Genomic DNA, 19258 nt, shown 5'->3' on the forward strand with positions numbered 1-19258 from the left:
ATTACCCAATAGAACTTTCTGAACTGATGAAAATACGTTCTATCTGCATTGGCCACAGTGTCCAGCTATGAGCTACACACATGAAGCTACTGACAACAGATGAAATTTAGTTTTAACTTTACTTAGCCTTAATTATTTATATAGCCACAATGGCTTGTAGATTCCATGTTAGACCATGCAGTTCTAAGTCTATGCAAGGGGAACTCCCACTCTGCTACAAGTCCCATACTCTGTGTTCCCCCCAAAAGAAGAACGAGTTATAAAGGAGAACAGAGGTTTAGAGTAGAAAGTGTTATTGAGAGAGACAGCTCTTGAGAGAGACAAGAGGGAACCTGCAGAATGGGTTGGCGATGTGCCCACTTCTCAAAGGAAGTTTTATGGAGTAAAATCACGAGGTGAGTCCAACGTGAGACAAAACTATGAGCAAGCAGTAAGATTACAAGCACAGCCAACTCAGGTGATGCTGATCCAGTAGGGAAGTAGGCCATGGATAAATTTTGGAAGACATGAGTCAGGAGGTCCTGGTCACATACTTGGGTGACCAATACCTGTGCAGAATATCAACTGCAGTAGATTGCTTATCCTTTGCGGAGGTACATAGGTCTAGTCATTCTGTCCTTACCTGTAGGCCTTGCTTTTGATGAATGCGCCTCCAGCCACAGTTGCAATATGTTCTCACCTTTTGCACTGATTCCCTCCAGAGCCTGGCCTTGTCTGCCAAGTAACTTATAGTATTTCTTTAATCTTTCTATCTAGTCTAGCTGTCTGTAATGAAACCACTGCAACCTCTCTTCCATAGCTTTTTCAATAAATATGCTGCATGCCTGCTTGCATTGCATTCTGGATTTTTAAAACTGTGTTTCAGGAATTTAAAAATATTTTCAACAAACAGATCACAAGTTTGAGCCCAGTCTGGCTAACTTAGTGACTTGGCAAGACCCTGTCTCAAAGTACATTGAGAAAAAGGGCTGGGGATATAACTCAGTATGAAAGTCCTATGTTCAAAACCCAAGTACAGAAAAGAGAATGGAATCCCACATTGCAATGAATTTTGCACAGTTTCCTACACTAGGGGAATCCAACACAAAGCACTCAGCGGTGCAGCCTGCAGGTGACAATGACCACACAGAGGATAAAAATAACAGAGAGAGAGAGAAGGAGAAACTCTGGTTGTGGGGGAAAGATAAGAAGCACCGACTTTGCAGGTCTTTCTCAGCCATGGAAGGTAACAGGTGCACAGCAGTACTGCAACCGTGACAGAATTTGTGTAGGCAGAACAGTCAAATGCTAAAGTCAGCAGTCAGGCTGGGAATGTCTTAATCTGGGCCTCTCTCAGTGTGGAATGGAGCTCGGTCATAGCAACTTGTGCCTGCACAGCTGATGGCTCAGAATCACACTGCACTCACAGTTTCACTTGAGCAGAGTTACTTGGCAGAAACAAATCTTGATTTCCCTACCTGCCCATTGGTGACAATAATATACACCTCCTAGATATATGTACCTCTCCCCGATCCCCAGGAAGTATGAGGGTAAGAGAGGTAATACTTAGCAAGTGTTCAGCATACTTCCTGGCACATCGTGCCTCAGTTGGATGGCAGGGAAATGGAGATATTAGACTAATCATCCTTGTCCATTAGAAATAGATGCAGCAGGTGACTCAGCTTGCATGTGAAATCAGACAAATGATTGGCGGAGGAGTGGCAGCAACAGCACCTGCCCGTGGGGGCACTAATGAACGAAATGACCAAGAGCCAAGAGCACACAACTTATTCGTGTCTGCAGATCACAAAATCAGATCAACATATTTCGAATGGACCATCAGCGCTTGTAGTTAGAAACATGGGACATTGAAGATCTGTGTACATGCTCATGTGTGTGCAAGAGTGTGTGTATTTGACCCCGTACAGACCTGAGAAGAGAGCAGTAATGCACACACTTGTGTCCAATCCATCTGGATTGCATGGTATATCAGAAGTCCCAATCTTCAACAAGACAAATATTGTATGGCAACAAATATCCATCTTGTAACCAGGTAACTATACAAGTTGTGACATTTAAAGCATTTCTTCACAGAAACTTCCTTTTTATCAAACCAACCTCAGAAACATACCTGGGGAATTTGTACAGTTTGATATCTAACTCGAAGGAGTACAGAGGTAATTAGTTGAAGATAGGGAAACCATTGTTATAATTCACAAAAAACAAAAAGAATATGTTACTAAGACAAAGAAAAAGACATAATTAGTTGTCCGTTTCATTTAGATATTCTATTATATGTTTGGGAGATGTTATATTATTTATACATTTGTTTCTTTATTTGTTTATCTACTTATTTTGTTATTCATTTATTTACGAGGTCTCACTGTGTGGCCCAGGATGGCCTAGAATTCATGATCTTCCTGCCTCAGCCTCCAGGTTAGTGGAGATTGCAGGAATACACCATCATGCCCAATTTATCTTGTAGATTATTATGAGCATATCTTATATGTTCAGTCTGTGTCCAAGTTTGGCACTTAGAATCTTTAACATGTGATTTTTACTTCTCCTGGGGGTTAAAGAAACTTATCCTAAGGGGTAGGACCAATCTATCTGAAGCTCCTACTTGAGCTTGGTCATACTTGGTCACACTCTATTCCTTTGTGACCTTGGTTGATTGATTTAAGAATAAAAGTAATTTACTTGTTTCCTCAAATATAAAATGCTACTTTTTATGGTACTATTGTAGAACGCAGTACTTTATGCGTGTGAGGCAATCCTGAGTCCTGTATTTTACTGTGCTTTGACACAAGGTCTCTTGCTAAATTGCCCAGATTGAACTAGAACTTCTAAGTTTCCTGCCTCAGCCTCCAAAGTTGCTGAGGTTACAGACCTGTGCCACCATACTTGGGTTCAAATGGGAGCTATGGCACTTTTAAAAGTTCATTCTAAGCCTTAACTATGACAGTTTTTAAGAGTACTTGGTATAATTCTTAGCACACATACACAAAGAGCTCCCTTCAGATAGCTATGATTTCAGTGGAAAGAAACCAATTTCTGTCAAAAAGGAATATGAGTATATGATATTAAATAGGTCTAAGTTGTCTAACAATACTTAATCTGTTAATAAAAGTTTTGAAAACAGTTGACCCAATAAATAAATGCGTGCAGTATTCTAGTACTGCAATGGATCTTTTCTCCCAGTGTAGTTTTCCCTAAATTTGTAGCAATAAGCGCTGCTAAGCTGTCAGCCGGACTTTGAGAAGGTGAAAAATTAAATAGAAAGTCTGCTTCCCTTCACTCTTTACCTACAAGAATTTACTTACCAACAAGTCTAGCTTCTCTTAAAGCTTTTTTAGCCCCTCACAAAATACCAGAGGTGGCGCGGGGTCTCTCAGGGTCGTAGGCAGGGGTGCACTGTGAGCTTTCCAAACGGGGATGGACAGTGAGAGGGGAGCGGGTTGGGGCTGGAGCGAGGCAGGGAAGGGATTTTTAAGTTCGCTTGGCTTTGCTTTTGCAAGGAGAAGATGAGGAAAGGGCTGAGTGGGCACTGTGGAGAGGCTGCCTAGGTCTGTCCTCCGCAGAGACGCAGGTCCTTCCGCAAGCGGGACCCAGGGGTGCAGGGGTGGCTGCCTCTCCCCACCCCTGGGCGAGCTGCGCCGGAGTCATGGGGCAGCCTCGTCCGTGGAGGAGACGCTTCTGACCCTAAGGAGAAGTCTGGACGCGGATGACCTCACCGGAGTGTGATGCTCTGGAGTCTCCGGTGCCCTCTGCGAACTCCGCGCCCTCGCACCAGCTGCCCTGGCCGCGTGTGCAGCCGGGAGCCGCAGAAGGGCGGGCGCAGGGTCCCCGCGAGAGCGGGCCGACAGCCGTGCAACAGAAGCACGCGCGGGGTCCCGCCGCGCTGCCGCCCGGCGCAGGCATTTCAAGAGAAAGTTCACCCAGGTAAATCGGAAAGTTCCCCGCAGCTCCCGCACAAGCTGCCTGCGCCGAGCCGCGGTAGGGCGCTTTCCCAGCTGACATCTGGGGCGCCTTGGTTTGTTTGTTTATGCATCTTTAAACTACAGCACCACACCCTTTTCTTACCCAGCCCCTTTCTACCTTGGCTGGATTTGCCCGGGGTGGGACCGGGTCCCTCCCGCCCTCTCGCCCTCCCGCCTCTCCCACCCCGGGGAGCCGGGTCCAGCTGGAATCCCTGCGTCGCTCCTGCAGTCGGGACTACGCAGATTAGGGGCACACTGGGCTGGCTGCAAGGCAGCCTTTGGCTTTCTTCCGCTGCTGCTTCCCCTTTCTCTTTTCCCAAAGAGATGTGTAAACACATGTATTTCTCTGTTTCAACCCAGCACTTCGGTCCCCTGCCTGAGCCTGAATCCAGCCAGGGGGCTTGAGCCCCGCCGCTCCCCGCTCAGCTCCGGGGTCTGGGGCCGCGGCTTCCACCTCGGCCCTGGCCCCCGGCCAGGTGACCTTTCCTTTGTAAGTCTCTCCCTTAGGGGTGGGGGGCTGGCATCTGCCGGGAGTTGGGGGGTGGGGGAAGGAGGGGGCTGGAGGAGCAGGCAGGGCTGTTGTTAACACAGTTTCTTACCGTAAGAGGGAGTTCAGACCTAGATCTTCCAGTTAATCACACAACAAACTTAGCTCATCGCAATAAAGGCAGCTCGAGCCCAGCGGCTCTGACTCCGGACCGGACTGCTCCACCGGCAGCTGCGGCGGAGAACCCGGCCGCGGGCCCGCACCATGTGGGCCGGCAGACTCCTGCCAGCCCTGCTGCTCCAGCAAGTCCTCCTGCACCTCCTGCTGCTCCCTGCGGCCATCCCCTTCGCAGGTCAGTCCGCTCCCTGCGCCCGCAGGGCCCCCGCCTCCCGCCAAGCTCCCCTCTCCTCCTGGCTGCCGGGCGCCCCGTTTCCCACAGCCCAGCTCAGCTCTGTGTGTGGCATGGGTTTTCCACAGCCTCTCATTACGTTCTCTTTGGACATTCTTCTCGGGGTTGAAAAGCGTTCGCAGTGCTCCCTAGCATCCCCACAGGGCTGCTTCTGCCTTCACCCCGCCCAGCCCAGCCCATTTAACCCCACAGTCCTGGACGGTGGGGTAGCAGGGAAGCACCGACGCCGGCTGGAACTTTGTTGATTTGGAGGAGTTGAAAGCTGAAGGGTCTGGTCTGCAGAGGGGACAGGGATGGCCAGCAGGGACTCGCCTCGCCCCTGAGGACAGCCCACTGCCTCACACCGTCCAGGGGCATTCAGAGCCAAATCATGGCATTGCCAGGCTTTCATCCGGAGCAGGCAGATGAGAAGAAGTACTATACAAACGCGAGCTATGGAAATGAAAGAGGAAGCCGCTCTGCAGAGCTCTCCTGCTCTCCGGCTGTGGATTCCCGTCCTCTGGAAAGGCAGCGCTTGCCGGAGGGGCAAGACCATGGGACTGGGGTGAAAGCTGTGGGTCGCTGCTCTCCGCCCTGCTTCTCCTTCGGGCTTGCAGGTTGCAGAGGTGTCGCTGTGTTCCTAGTGCCCCGTAGCTGAGAGCCCTCATCTGCTGCTTTGGGAAGTTTGTGCTTGTTATCAGGACAGGAGGAAACATCTGTATCTGATTGCGTTATCACCGTGGTGGCTGGGTCCCCACAGGAGGAGGCGGTGGACGTCCCGGGCAGGCGCAGGGGAGTCAGAGAGAGGCAAATGCCCAGGTGGCAGACAGCCTTTGTGCCACTGAAAACAGAGAGCATACTGTGTCTTTCTGATAAGTCAAATGTGAAATTTATCAGACCTCTGATCTAGGTTCTGATGTAATACAAGGGTTGAAAACTCCGAGAATTTGCTCAGTGATAAGAAAAATCATTGAACCCATTTGGCTTTCTTCTACTTGGGGGAGTGACCCTTTTGGGCAATGACAGTTTGGAAAGTAAGGAGGAAAGATTTCTCTGCAGGGGTGGAAAAACAGTTACTTCAAATCTACCAGATTATTGGGGTTCAGATGGACCGTGCTGAAAGACATTCTTACAGACATTACTGGTGTAGGCAGCTCTGGGCACAAGCTGAAATCATGACTAATACTTTGATGGATTTCCTTTGTAAAGATTAAAGTTGCTGCTGTGAATAACACAGCCACCTGAAGTCATCCGAACTAATACAGGGAGAGCGCATGCTGAAAACTCAAACAGTAGATCGACCATCGACAGTGTCTGTTTGTTTCTGGCAAGCAGTCCCAAGTTTTGGCAGGAGACGTGCATTTGCAGTTATATTTCACTTTGGCTAATGCTGAAGTGACTGCGCTTCTTGAGTATAGGCAGAAAGCAGCTTCAGAGTGAGCTGGCAGGCAGGCACAGCCAACTGGGAATCACAGATCCATGCTATGAATAATTCTGAAGTGGATGATACTAAAATTGTCACGGAGAGAGGGTCCAGCTTTCTTTGGGTGGTGAGATTATTTGGATAGCTTCTAATAAAAATATTAGCACCAAAATGGAAAACAGGAGTGGCCTTTTTAAACGTACGAAGAGAATGTGTTCTTTTTAAATGTCTTCTAATGCTGAGCATTGAGAAGGTTTGTTGTAATTGGTACTGGCTTTGGTTATATTTTTGTTGGTTCTACCATAAAAACTAGCACACTGTTAGAAAAGCAGTGGGTACTGTAAGAAGTTGTAAACTAGCATGAGCAGAATGTGTTATGGAGACAATGGTATTTAAAAGTTTTCTTAAGAAATATTCAATATGATTGACACAAGTCACCTTCACAGGAGTGGTTTTATTGACCCCCACTTACACTGAAAACAAATACCAATCCTCTGTACCAAAAGAAGCTTTAAAAGAGTGCCTCTTGTCTAAGAGTCTTTGAAGAATGTAAAGGTGAAGAAGGAGGAAAGGAACCTATATTTGGTGAGCAACTTCGAGGAACCAAGTTCCAAAGAAAATCTTACTTAATTCTAGTAAGATTGGCATTGTTGTGCTTATCTTACAAGGGAAAACTGAAGGTCGAAGGCCTTAGTTATCTTATCTTTGTTAGCTGAGGGAAAGAGCTAAGACACCTACCAAATCCCTGTGAGGGAAATCTGTGACTGTCCCCTTTACTTATGTTGCAGCCAGCAGCAGTGAAAGCAACTGAAATTTGCTTTGGAGAATCATTTGGCTAAAGAATAGTAAAAGTCCTCTGAGCTGGAAGTCCTGTGGTTGAGAGTTCACTCTTAGCTGAGTGAATCAAATCAGGTTTGGACAGTGTTTGGTACCCATGTTCTGCATGGACAGATGAGTGGAGGTGTGATTGACACCTGAGTCAGGAGAACACAGAGGGCCACAGGGTAGTGGTGGGAAGTGTGAGGATGCTGCAGGAAGACCCCACACACAGGTGAAGGAGGCTGACAGGGCAGGTGTGTTTGGTACCCAGGGGAGTGTGACCTGTGGCTGGGAAAGCGAGATGAGGTCAAATGGAGAATCTTGAAGGTCACACTGAGCCACAGGTGCTCCATAGCAAAGACCTGATTGGCTGTGCCCTCGGCCGCTGTACGGAGGGAGAGTTGGAGGCAGAAATGGACAGAGAGGGCACTGACCACGGTGAGGTTTCTGTACCTGGGAGTCCTTCAACGAGGACTAGAAAGGAGATCAAGGGGAAGATCAGCCTCACACCCTCACCTCATTTTGTAAACCCTCATTTTTATAAACTCTTGGAAGAGATAGTGATGTTGCTTCTCAAATACCAATGGCTGATTTAAGTCTGACACGGTCTCATTCTCCTTGACATCTTCCTTTGTGATACGGTTACCTCACTGTCAGAAAAGGAGATGGCTGTCAGTGAGTGACATCCAAGTTCTAGCTAGATAATGGTCAGGACTTCGACTTCTAGCTGCCATTCTTGCCTTTGAGGATTTTAAAATCTCCAGGCATGACCATCTCCTTCCATTCATTACTTGTATACTTTTATCTTCACATCTTACTCTTCAAACTGTTGCTCACTAACCATCCGGGGAGCTTTCTCAGAATATGTGGAGCCAGATTCCCGCCTCTTCCCACACTCTGAAAAGCCTTTCCTTGCAGGATTTTCCTTTGAAGTCAACAGGTCATCTACACAGGGAAAATATATGAGGTACTGAGAGAAAAGAGTGTGAGGCTGACGACCAGGGGGAGAAATGTGTCTTTCTTCAAGCACCTTGATCCATTTGACCCCACTTTCTGGTTGTAGGTTTTCAATAGGGTCCTAATGATTTCAGTTCTGACACAGGGACTTCGGGTTTTTTAGGAAATACAGCTTGCAGCATTCTTTTCCATACTGGGAGAAGATGAAGAAAGGAGTTGTAATTTAAAATACAGGAAAGCATGACAAATCTGTCATCCTCTCTCATCCTGTGATTTCATTTCAGTATTTATTGTATGAGCTTCAACGAACAGTCACACAGAAAAGGGTAATAGGAAAAAACCTGATCCAAAGATATGTGCTTCCCAAAGAAAGACTGGCTTTTAGGTGTTTTCAGTAAAACAAGCATCCGTTGTTAATATATATGGAAGAGAAAGTTGAGACTGTTTTCAGCAAAGGGATTTCATTTTCAGATGCTGTTTGCCAATGGTTTCTGTTTTGAATTTTTATCTTATTGCATGAGTAATTGATGTTATAGATGCTTGTACTACATGATATGTAGCTACCTCGAACTTCATCAGTTTAGTAATTAGTTCCTGGCCTAGTATGATGGACTTACAGGAGAAAATTCCTATGACAAAGCAAGAGTACAGAGGAAAGAATCTCGATATTGGTTCCAATTTCCCTGATTAATTTTATAGCCCCAGACAAGTGTGTTACTTCTATTTGTTACATAGTGAAGGGGAATTGTAGATATATTCATTTTTCAGAATGATCTTTGATCTTTGCTGATAGTCAAATTACCAGCAAACAAGAATAGACTATTTTTAATGAGATCAACCACACATTAGCACATTTCAACAAGACAACTGAGGATCTACAGAATTAGATAAGCAACAATTACCCAAAGACTTCTTTTCTCCAGTGGTCTTTCCTGCTTACCTTCATATGGTGTGGTACTGAGAAAAGAAATTGGAGCAGTGACCAGGGCCACTATTTTAACTGATTACTTACTGTTTAACATAGTCTGTTTGAATTTATTCTTTATATACTTCTCTTAGCCTTAGACAAGTACAATAAGTACATTATAATCAGGCCAATTTTAATTCTATAATTTTAGTTAGTATGAACTCATTTAAGAAATATATACACATATATATTCACAAGTAATTCTGCATATATACATCTTCTATTTTGGCAGACAGTTTTAAAAATAGATTTTTCTCCCTCATTTAAAAAATTTACTTCCCGCTAACATGGATCTGTAACAGAAACAAAAACTTGAGCAGAGTTATGCTTTCTTTGCCTGAGAAAAGAGCAATTTCTTCTCCAGAAAACAAAGGATGACATTTCAAAAAGAAAACAATATTTGCATATCCCCACCATTTCCATCAAAATTGATTTCTAAGTATTTACCTAGCTGTGGTATTTTAAGTGATTCATTGTCACTCATCATTAATGTCGCTTTCATTCTATATGGATAGTGCAGTTGGAATACGGACATTTCAGGTAGTTAAGGACCATCCTTTGGGGAGGCGGAGAGAATGTCAGGATTACCATCTGTTTGCCGGAGTCATGCAAGAGATGTGGCAGACACTCATTAAATAGCATGTTAATAGATCATTCGGTTGGTTGAAATTTTATGTTAAAATGATATCTATTATACTACAGCCATCCTATCTAATAGGGGAAAGCCAAGTTAAAATTGAAAGTGTTGCTACAGAAATTAGTACTAGTTTTTTAGCTTTCCAAAGAACCGGAAATTTCAAGGCCCTCATGTCTCTTCTTATTTATTATGCATTTCCTGCTCTGCCATCCAAGTTTGCTCTGGATTGATAGCCTTGAACCAAATCTTCACAAAAATGTTTACAAGTTATATTTCCACATACATTCTTTGGAATTCTTAGATAAAGTTGACATGGTAAGCGGAGTCCAGTGGTACTTGTGAAGCCGGGCAGCTGGGCTTCCAGTCTGAGATTTGTATGTGGTGGTCAATTAACTTTTCCCTGTGCCTTATTTTCATCAACTTAAAAATGATCTATCCTCATTGCCTGTGGTAAAAGGGTATTCAAATAAACTGACCAGTAGAGGGACACAGTTTCTTCCATGCTTATTATCCTAGAGCTGCAATCCATCAGACATTGTGACCCATACTGTGACGAGGGTAGCTTGACTATGACATTGGGATGACTTTCAGAAAGTTGAGAGTAAAGAAGCAGTTCCTGAACTCTCAAGTAATATATAAGAGTAAGCCTGCAGGAAGTTTTGGTTGTGTTTTCCAGGTCTGTAGTAGGAGGCTTCATCTTATCTAGAAGTCTTGTGCTTTCATGAAGAAAAATGATGCACTGCATTAAAGGATGAAGTTTTACGTGCATTTGATTTACAGCCTTTGGCTTGATCTCAAGACAAACAGTCCAGTGGACAGTAAGAAATAGTGAGCAACAGCGCAGAACACTTAATTTGTAGTAAATGAAGAGAATGGCCAAAATGTGAATAGTGTGAAACAGTTTTAAAAGCAAGGGAGAAGAATTTGTCCACTGCTTAGTTTTAGTGAGAAGTCTCTCACTTGCCTTTGAACTGGCTTCTGTACTTAGCGCTAACTTACACAGGGCCAACTGTAGAAGAAAATGAAGATGTTAATTATAAAGCAAGGTGCACCTGCCTCTGATATCTGAGTACTGTTCGGAGAATAGTACTTTAGGGTGAACTCTATCTTAATTGTTTGTTTTATAGCTATTTCTTTAGGTTTCTTTATTTGTTAGGGTGAACTCTGTCCTAATTTTTGATGACATACTTCCTTTGAAAGAATATAGAAGAATGCCTGATGATTACATACGAAGGAGTGGCAAGTTCCTCGTTTTCCCCTGGTTGCAATAGTTCTGTCTGGCTTACAGCTATTCCGCAGCCCTATTCATTCCTAATCCCTAGAAGTCTCGCAGTTCTTAGATAAAATCATTATCTTACAGATAACACACACACGTTCCTTTTCTATATAAGCCTTGAAAGCATTTCTCTCATGTTTACAATTTTTGCATTAATAGAAGGACAGAAGAAAAGGAGAAATACCCTTCACGAATTCAAAAAGTCAGCAAAGACTACTCTTGTCAAAGAAGACCCGTTGCTGAAGATTAAGACCAAGAAAATGAACAGTGCGGACCAGTGCGCTAACAGATGCACGCGGAACAGAGGGCTCCCCTACACCTGCAAGTGAGTCTTCGCACGCGGTTCCGAGGGTGATTTTCCACGCACAGCATGTACATTGTAACAGTCCTTTCTCTGTGTTTTTGTCAGCAGTGTGTTCTGCTCTTTTGACTAAGTTTGAGTCTTGTTTTGAGTCATTGAACAGAAGTCTTAGCTCTCCGTGGATGCAAATATAGCTCGAGTAAGGGAGAATGCAAAAACTGTCCTCTAAAATCAACAGTGGTTTGATTTTCCTCCTTTCCTCCTTCCTTTTTCCTCCTTCCTTCCTCACTTCCTTCTTCTCTCTTTCCCCTTTCCTCCCTCCCTCTTTTACTCTGTCTTTCAAGAGGACTGGAGGAATTTTCAGAATAGAAACTGGACAATGGCCAAAATTTACTGCAACTTATATCTTTGTCTTCAGGGATTTAAATAAAATATGTTGAGAGAATTGGTTAAAAATTACTGGAGGGACTGGGGTCAGCAGCAAAGGCTACATGAAAGAATTTAGGGGATGGTGGCGATGGAGTTTCAGGTGAAAGTGGCAGAGCACCTCAGAGGCCTGAGGGGACTGCAGAGAGAGGGCCCCTTATCTCTGGTCCGCTTTGTGTGACCCATTCTGAATTTGCCAGTGAGCCAAGGGGAAAGACAATGTTTGGTCAGGAAGTCCCTCAGGACATCTCAGTAGCCCCTAAACTGCCAGAAGAGCATGCATTTCTTTGTTCTTTTTCATAAATTTCTTCTCCCCTCTTTTTTTCTTTTCTTACCTGTTTCAATCCCTTTCAAAAAGTAGGATTGTATGAAACATCCTGTAAATGTCAAATTCCAGTTTATTGTGTTGGATAGTGACAGGCAGTATGGCCTCAGGGTTCACCAGTGTCAGAGCAAGAGGTCCACTCCCCTCTCCTTTTCTCAGAGAACTGAGCTTGAGGGCAAGGTGGGAAGGCCTTGATCAGAGAGGTCTCCACAGAGGGAAGCCAGGAAGACTCTCTCCATTTTTATAGCCCAACTGCCACTTTCAGGGAGATGCTTTCTGGCATTGGGAGTAGGAATGAAATCTGCAAGCAGTATAATAATTCTGCTCTTATTCTATGCCAATTTTGTTTGTTTCCCTGCCTTTCTATAAAAAGCCTTGAGATTGTTAAAAAATAAATTAGAAAAAATTTTGTTTTCATTTCATACCTCAGCTGTGTAGACTTATCGAGTTGTTCATCTGGCAATCAAACAGGTTGCAGTAATATTTCCCCTTCACGGGGTTGGAAACTGTGGCAGAGGAGGTGGGGAACCACATCTCATTGTTGGCTTTAAACTTTGAATGTGAAAATACACTCTCTTGGGTCCTGTGTAAGAAAATATTGCTTCCATTCAATTTACGGCTATCATCTTAACTTGTTTATTCAGTACAGACTAAAAGGATTTGCTGCATTAAAGAATAGATGTGGCCTTATAAGTAAATGCACAGTTATCCCAAGTACATGAAGTTGCATACTTTCTGACCATATTGAGGTTAAGTTACATGCAGTAGCCACATAATATCAAAAGTATCAACACGGCTGTGGGATAGTGTTGTGAACCGTTTGAGAGAGGAAGAACAGTCTCCCAAGCTCTTCCTCCTGAGTCGGTGTCAGTAGTGCTGATTTGCTGGAGTTCTAGATGCTCTTTGCTAGGTAGGAAAGATGCTCAGAGTGCCTTATCTTCGCATTTGAGCAGAGTGTTCATCCACAAGGTGAACTAAAAGGAAATCAAGAGACCTCCTCTTCCAGCTGTGACTACGTAGAATCGTGCAGAATAATTTTAAAAAGAAGATGACAATAAAAATGGTGGGACAGAAAAGAATTAGAGCCATCTGAAAACCGGAAATCCTGTATGCAGTTTTCCAGTTGAAAACACCTACCATTTCTTTTTAGTACTGTGGATATTTACTGTTTTGTTTTTGATAAAACCGTTTTAGTAAACAACAACAAAAAAGAAATACTTGGCTGTAGGAACGGTAGTTATGAAGGTGAAACATTTTAATAATTTTCCTTAAAATGATATATCAAAAGCATATCCCCATATATTGATAATTTTTAAAATTAAAATGCTTATACAAGGGCAGGCATGGTGGCATATGCCTATAATCCCAGCACTAGGGAGGCTGAAGCATGAGGTTGCTGTGGATTCCAGGCCAGCCTGGGCTAAACAGTGGGTTCAAGGCCAACCTGAACTACATAATGAGGCCCTGTCTCAAAAAACCAAAAAACCAACCAACCAACCAGCCAAAGTCCATATACAAGCAAACATGTTTGGAAAACATGGATTGAAACAAAGTTATTCTTATAGCAAGATTTTTCTAATCTTTAATAAGCTTTATTATTTTATAACTCACTGGGGAGGGATACTATATGCAAACATTTCTGAACATTTGATTTTAGATTCTCTTTTCCTAGCAAAGGTCCCAGGATGGTGATTTGCCTGATGTAGCTTAGGTAATATCATTTTAATATGATTACAAATTTGGAAGACTAATCATGATATCATAATTATACTCATCCGTACAGAGGTGTAAAGAAAATCTCCCAACTAACTGGCTACTTATAAAAAAAAAAAATCTGTGGAAATAGTACAGATAGTTGCGTTACATGTTGATTTCTCTTGTTGAAGCTTTGAGTTTCCTACAAGTCACTGAGAATAGCATGAGAACGTCTCAACTACTTTTCAGTTGGATATTTAAATCTATACCCACAAGTTCGTGTTGTTTTTTCTTTTATGGCCACCAAATGGTAGATTCTGATATCACTTGCATTTTTATTATGTATCTATAACAGCCCATCTGATTTTATATTGTCTTCCTTGGAAAACCATATGCCAATTCTTTAAACATTGTATAAATAGTAGCGTTCCTTCTTTTCATTCAGATATTTTTTTCAGGGCCTTTGTTTTTAATAAAGCAAGAAAAAGATGCCTATGGCTCCCTTTCAATAGCATGTCAAGCGGAGTGAAGAAAGAATTTGGCCACGAATTCGACCTCTATGAGAAAAAAGGTACAGGACTTCTCCCTCTAGGTCACGCGTGGAAGTACACTGTCGTGTGCACATTCGTCATTTCCCGCCACAGTGCTATTTCCCACTGATTTTTCTCTTATGTGCTGATCTGTTAATATAGTCAGTTCATTCACAAAGGCTGATGAAAACCACAACTGGACTACTTCTAGTGTGATATTTTAGAGTTGTTCCCAAACTTCCTAGAATCTAGATTGAGCTTCCCCTTTGACTTTTTTGTGCTTGTCCTACAACTGATACTTTCCATGTTCATTTTAGTAAATATTGTCTTACATTATGAGATTAGGATACATTAGATTTGTGGCAGATTTTGACAATCATATTTTTTTACACAACAAATTTGTATAACTAATTTGTTACAGTGATGACTGCTCATAATTTGGATAAATTATGCAAAAAACAATAAAGACTCTATTATTTGTTAATTTATCTATAATGGTGGTCTGATATTATATTCATAAGATATTTACACTGTTGAAAAGTGCAATATATGAATAAAATAATTATAGAACATTAAATAAATATAAACTTTACCAATTAATTATCTCATTGCAAATAGTAATTATGGGCTATACTTCTGAAAGAAACATTCATTTTAATACTACCATTTACAAAATCTCATTCTGTGTCCTAGTAAACTTGGACATTTGACACTATACACAAATATGTATTTCCATGTTGATGGGGTCAGATGCTTAAATAGAATTAAAAGAAATTTCAAGGTAGAAAATAGATAATTTCTACATATCCTAATAAATCTGCAAATTCTAAGCATTTGTTATTCAGCATATAAACATCCCTCAGGCTTCCAGCTTGTTAACAAATGCATGTGCTATTATTTGATAGTACTATTGAGTATCTTATAATTCAGTAGTCATAGCTATACCTTAGCAGTTGAGATGTTAACAAAAATATAGAAAATGATTGTCAACTTAATGTAATTATATATATATATATATATACACACACAATTTCACTGAGGTAAAAAAGATAAATTAACTGTATTTTCTTGAAGTAACCTCTCAATTCATATTTTAAAAATCATTCCTTTTTTTTAGGTGTTTTAGGTTTAGTAAGTCTACCTGGCCAATTGTGTGTGTATATAGACTCACTTATGTAAAGCACAGACTGGTCTTTGTTGCTGTCTTGTATAATATACTCACAGAATTAAAACTTCTCATCATCTGCTTGTCTGTTTATTTTGGGTTACTCCAGAGGGTGTTGTTTTGAAAATTCTGTGAGAAGCTTTAGGCAAAAATTTCAATGTTATTTTGAAATACTTTAGGAGCTAATTACTTACAGGTTGGAATGGAATTTCGCTCCCTTCTTTCTCCTCGGGAAATACGCCTGTGTTTCCTACATTAGGACATCTTTCTCTGCTTCCTTCCGTAGACTACATCCGCAACTGCATCATCGGGAAAGGGGGCAGCTACAAGGGCACGGTCTCTGTCACCAAGAGTGGCCTCAAGTGCCAGCCCTGGAGCTCCATGATCCCCCACGAGCACAGGTAAGGCTGGCGCGAAGCAGATGGGGCGACCTCCCCTTGTGGGGTGGCGGTCTCGCCTGAGTCCTCCCAGTGATCTTGCAGCCCTGTAGTTAACTTAATCAGATTGTTGGGTTGTACGAGACCAAGGCTTATGTGAATTCATGGCTGAAATGAACAAAAAGTGGACAAACTCATCCTAATAGCAGCATACCTCAGCACTTCAAGTTACAGATCTTGATGTTCATGAACAAAGAATAAAACTTCATTTTGGAAGTAAAAAGACTGTTCTTTTTTTTGCCTTTGAGAAAGCACTAGAGGTTGACCAATGACTTAGAGGCAGATCAGACTCTGACCTTACAGAGGCTGTGAGGTTTTTCCCAACCTCTGCTGTCTATGCATTAGAACCACCTGTGGAAGGCCCTCGAGGACCCGCACCACCCAGGGGAAACAGACCAATTAAGACGGAAGCTTTGGGTGGAAAGTGGTGCCACCATTATTTGAAGCTTCCACGTGATTCCAAAGTGTAGCCACAGCTGAGCAGCACTGTGCAAGACTCGTGCCTCAGACTCAACACTTTCTCATTGCTCCTGTGGGCTAAAGATGAGAGAAAACTCATTCCTGGGAGAGGAAGTGTCTACACCCTAGAGAACTGTGTTTGTTGTGAGGTGAATACTATTTAAAGACCTGTAAACATAATACTTACAGGCTCCTGGGTTGTGAATTTTAATCATCATGAAAGAAAAACATAAACATCTAGTATCTAGCAGGGAACTAAAATATCCATGATTTTGCAGACTTATTTTACAAATAATTTTTATTGGGAGCTGCTGTGGTTACAAGCAGTTCTCCCCTGGTTAGTAAATGAATTACATTTAGTTTACCATGTGCCCAGGACCTTCTGGAATAGTTTACTTGTTTATCTCATGGCATTCTCAGAACAGCCAAGTGGGTACTTTCATTCCGTGGTGAAACTGCAGCATAAAGAACCTCAGTCCTTTTCAGGGTTCTAGACAGCTCACTAGTAAGTGGTAAGTGGTGTGGCCCAAAGATAAGGCCAACCAGTGTAGCTCTACCAACTCTAAGGCATGAGATATGTGGCCTCTTTGTGGGACAGAGGCCAGGACTCGTGTTTTGCTAGTTGTTGTGGTCTTCCTTCAGTGAGATAGTGAGATACTATTTTACTTAAATTCACTTTTTCTTTAAAAAAAAGTCAAAACTCTGTGAGATGATTGATTTTGTTTTAGTAAGCAGAGATGAGTTAATTGGCTTACATATAGGAAGCAGCAGCCAGTTCTTCCAAAGTGGGGTTGAACCTGTGATCTCAGCCTAATTAACACGAGCCACTAAGCAACAAACCGATCCTTTCAGTAACTGAAAACAACCATTCCCCAAATTAATTGCTAACAGTGATACAGGACTAACTCTGAAACATAGTATTACTTTATATTACAATGCAAACCCCATGGCTGGGTCTGTCCTTTCTTAAGGGTGTACATAGTGAAGACAATATTTTATTTAAATAGATATATCTTTTTTCAAAAGCAAACAAATACATATATACTTCTATTTTTTTTTTCAAGCATAGCATTTGAAGTCAATCTTACTTTCAGGATCTTATTTCAACCCAAATTCTGTATGATTGTGATGGTCTGCTAGATGAGTGAATGTGAAATAGATCTTCCTGGGAACTGGCTTCCTAGCCCAACCACTAATTTACCAAAGAACATTTCCTTGTGACATAGAGTTTTATGGTTGAGAGGGTCATATATGTGAATCAAGTACTTCTTTTGTGTTCAATGAGATTAACAGTTTTCTTTAACTAGCAGCTTATTGGGATACCTGCATGATCACTGCACACTTTTAAGTGAAGTGTTAACTAAAGATTAGTTTTATGGGAAATGGAAAAAGAAATACGTTTCTTTTTGGAGGAGTGATTTAGTGTTGACTCCCTTAACTGAAAAATTTTACAAGTAGTTTAATGGGAAGATGATGACAGATGACGAAATTAGTATAGAAGCTAAACCAGAACATCAGGTGGCATGATATCTACATCTATGTCTTTTATTAGTCACCAGGATTCATTAATAAAGTAGATGATAGAGAAGACCAAGCTTCTTATGAACACTGTTCATATGAAAAGAAAGGCAGGCTAACGACTCGAAGACCTAGTTTATGTTTCAAAGTATATTTGGATAATACCCAGCTTGGAAAATTTCTTCACTTACCTCCCTTAAAGCCTTGCTAACAGCAAGGACAGAGAGCTAAAAATAGTACGTGTGTGAATAAAAGGTCAGTCCCGAGCCTGCTGCCCAGCCTGCCTCATACGTGCTCAGTTCTTGCAAACATTGGTCAAGTGGACATGTGTGTCAGGAGGCAGCAGGCCGGGCGGCATCCTTTGGCAAGCGTGGCATGTGAGGAAGTCACGGCGACATCTTGCGACACAAGGAAAGCCAGTTAACTGGGGTAAGGTTCAAGCATAGCAGAGACTGAAGAGGAGGTACAGCCTGCGCCTTGTGTTCATCCTCCCTACGAGGAATTGGCTATGCATTGATTCGGAATTGTGGAGTGGAGCCCATCTTTCCTCTCCGTTTCATTCACTCCAGTGGGAGAACTTTGTCTATTGGCCCTTATCTAGTCTGAATTTCTACCTTATTTCTTCCTTCCTAACTGTACTTTTCCTGCTAAGTTATTGACTGATATATTCTCTACTTCTTCACTTCTTCACTGATATATTCTCTACTTCTTCACTTCTTCTTTTGTCTTTCCAATCCCACAGGAAAGGTATCTGTGTGTATCTGTGTGTTTCTCTCTGTCTCTCCTTCCCCTCTTAACAAAAAATCCCCTCTAAAACTATAGCCAGTGAGTATATGTTTATCGTATCAAACATGTACCAAAAACACTATTTAGTTCAAGTAGACTTAATATCAGATAATGTTAGGAAAAAAGAGAATAATAATAATCTTGTTCATTTCATTCATCTTTTAAATGAAGAAATCAAAGCTCAGTAAATAAGTTGCCTAAGACTTACCTATTAGCCAGGTGATATATGTGAGGCAACAGAAAATTTTGTGATTAATAATATCTTGCTCTTGCCACTCCGCTCTTTTTACAATATAAAGTCACACCAGAATTTCCCTAAGTGAATTTGGAGGATGCACGAACTTCATGAAAATATACCCCAAAATTTGGTTTTGGTTCTGTCAGAAAAGTATTTTCATATAAATTTACTATAAAAATTTGGAGAAGTGCTGAAAATGGAAGAAAATCCACTAAAATATTCTGAAACGATAGGACTAAAATTTTTTTAGAGAACACATAAATAATACCCTTTGTTTTGAAAATTAATTTCTGTTAGAAACTGCTAAATTATGGCCAGTTTTAATTACATTGTCACTTTTATAAGTCATTCACTTAGTGTTTTATTTTCATTTCCCCATATTTAAAATGCTAGTGAAGGGGCTGGGGATTTAGCTCAGCGGCAAAAGCGCCTGCCTGGCAAGCTCAAGGTCGTGAGTTCGGTTCC

The 19258-nt window shown here is 41.9% G+C and overlaps 1 protein-coding gene across 7 annotated transcripts in view; it reads left to right on the plus strand.

Annotated features, from left to right (window-relative positions):
* Nucleotides 1-3699: 3699 nt before the first annotated feature.
* Hgf (hepatocyte growth factor (hepapoietin A; scatter factor)) overlaps nucleotides 3700-19258 on the plus strand; it is a 67674-nt gene continuing 52115 nt past the window's right edge. Inside the window, exons 1-6 of one of the 7 annotated variants that reach the window (XM_005377193.2) lie at nucleotides 3700-3921; nucleotides 4320-4449; nucleotides 4612-4798; nucleotides 11073-11238; nucleotides 14119-14231; nucleotides 15642-15756. In XM_005377193.2, the coding sequence (XP_005377250.1) occupies nucleotides 4711-4798; nucleotides 11073-11238; nucleotides 14119-14231; nucleotides 15642-15756 (482 nt within the window). In that variant the 5' untranslated portion in view covers nucleotides 3700-3921; nucleotides 4320-4449; nucleotides 4612-4710. Of the gene's footprint in view, nucleotides 3922-4199; nucleotides 4450-4564; nucleotides 4799-11072; nucleotides 11239-14118; nucleotides 14232-15639; nucleotides 15757-19258 lie in introns of those variants that run through there. The other 6 variants (XM_013510678.1, XM_013510677.1, XM_013510679.1 and 3 more) reach the window with 6 other exon arrangements.

This window comes from Chinchilla lanigera, unplaced genomic scaffold (assembly GCF_000276665.1).
Source record: "Chinchilla lanigera isolate Chin_1 unplaced genomic scaffold, ChiLan1.0 scaffold00009, whole genome shotgun sequence".
Classification (NCBI taxonomy): domain Eukaryota; kingdom Metazoa; phylum Chordata; class Mammalia; order Rodentia; family Chinchillidae; genus Chinchilla; species Chinchilla lanigera.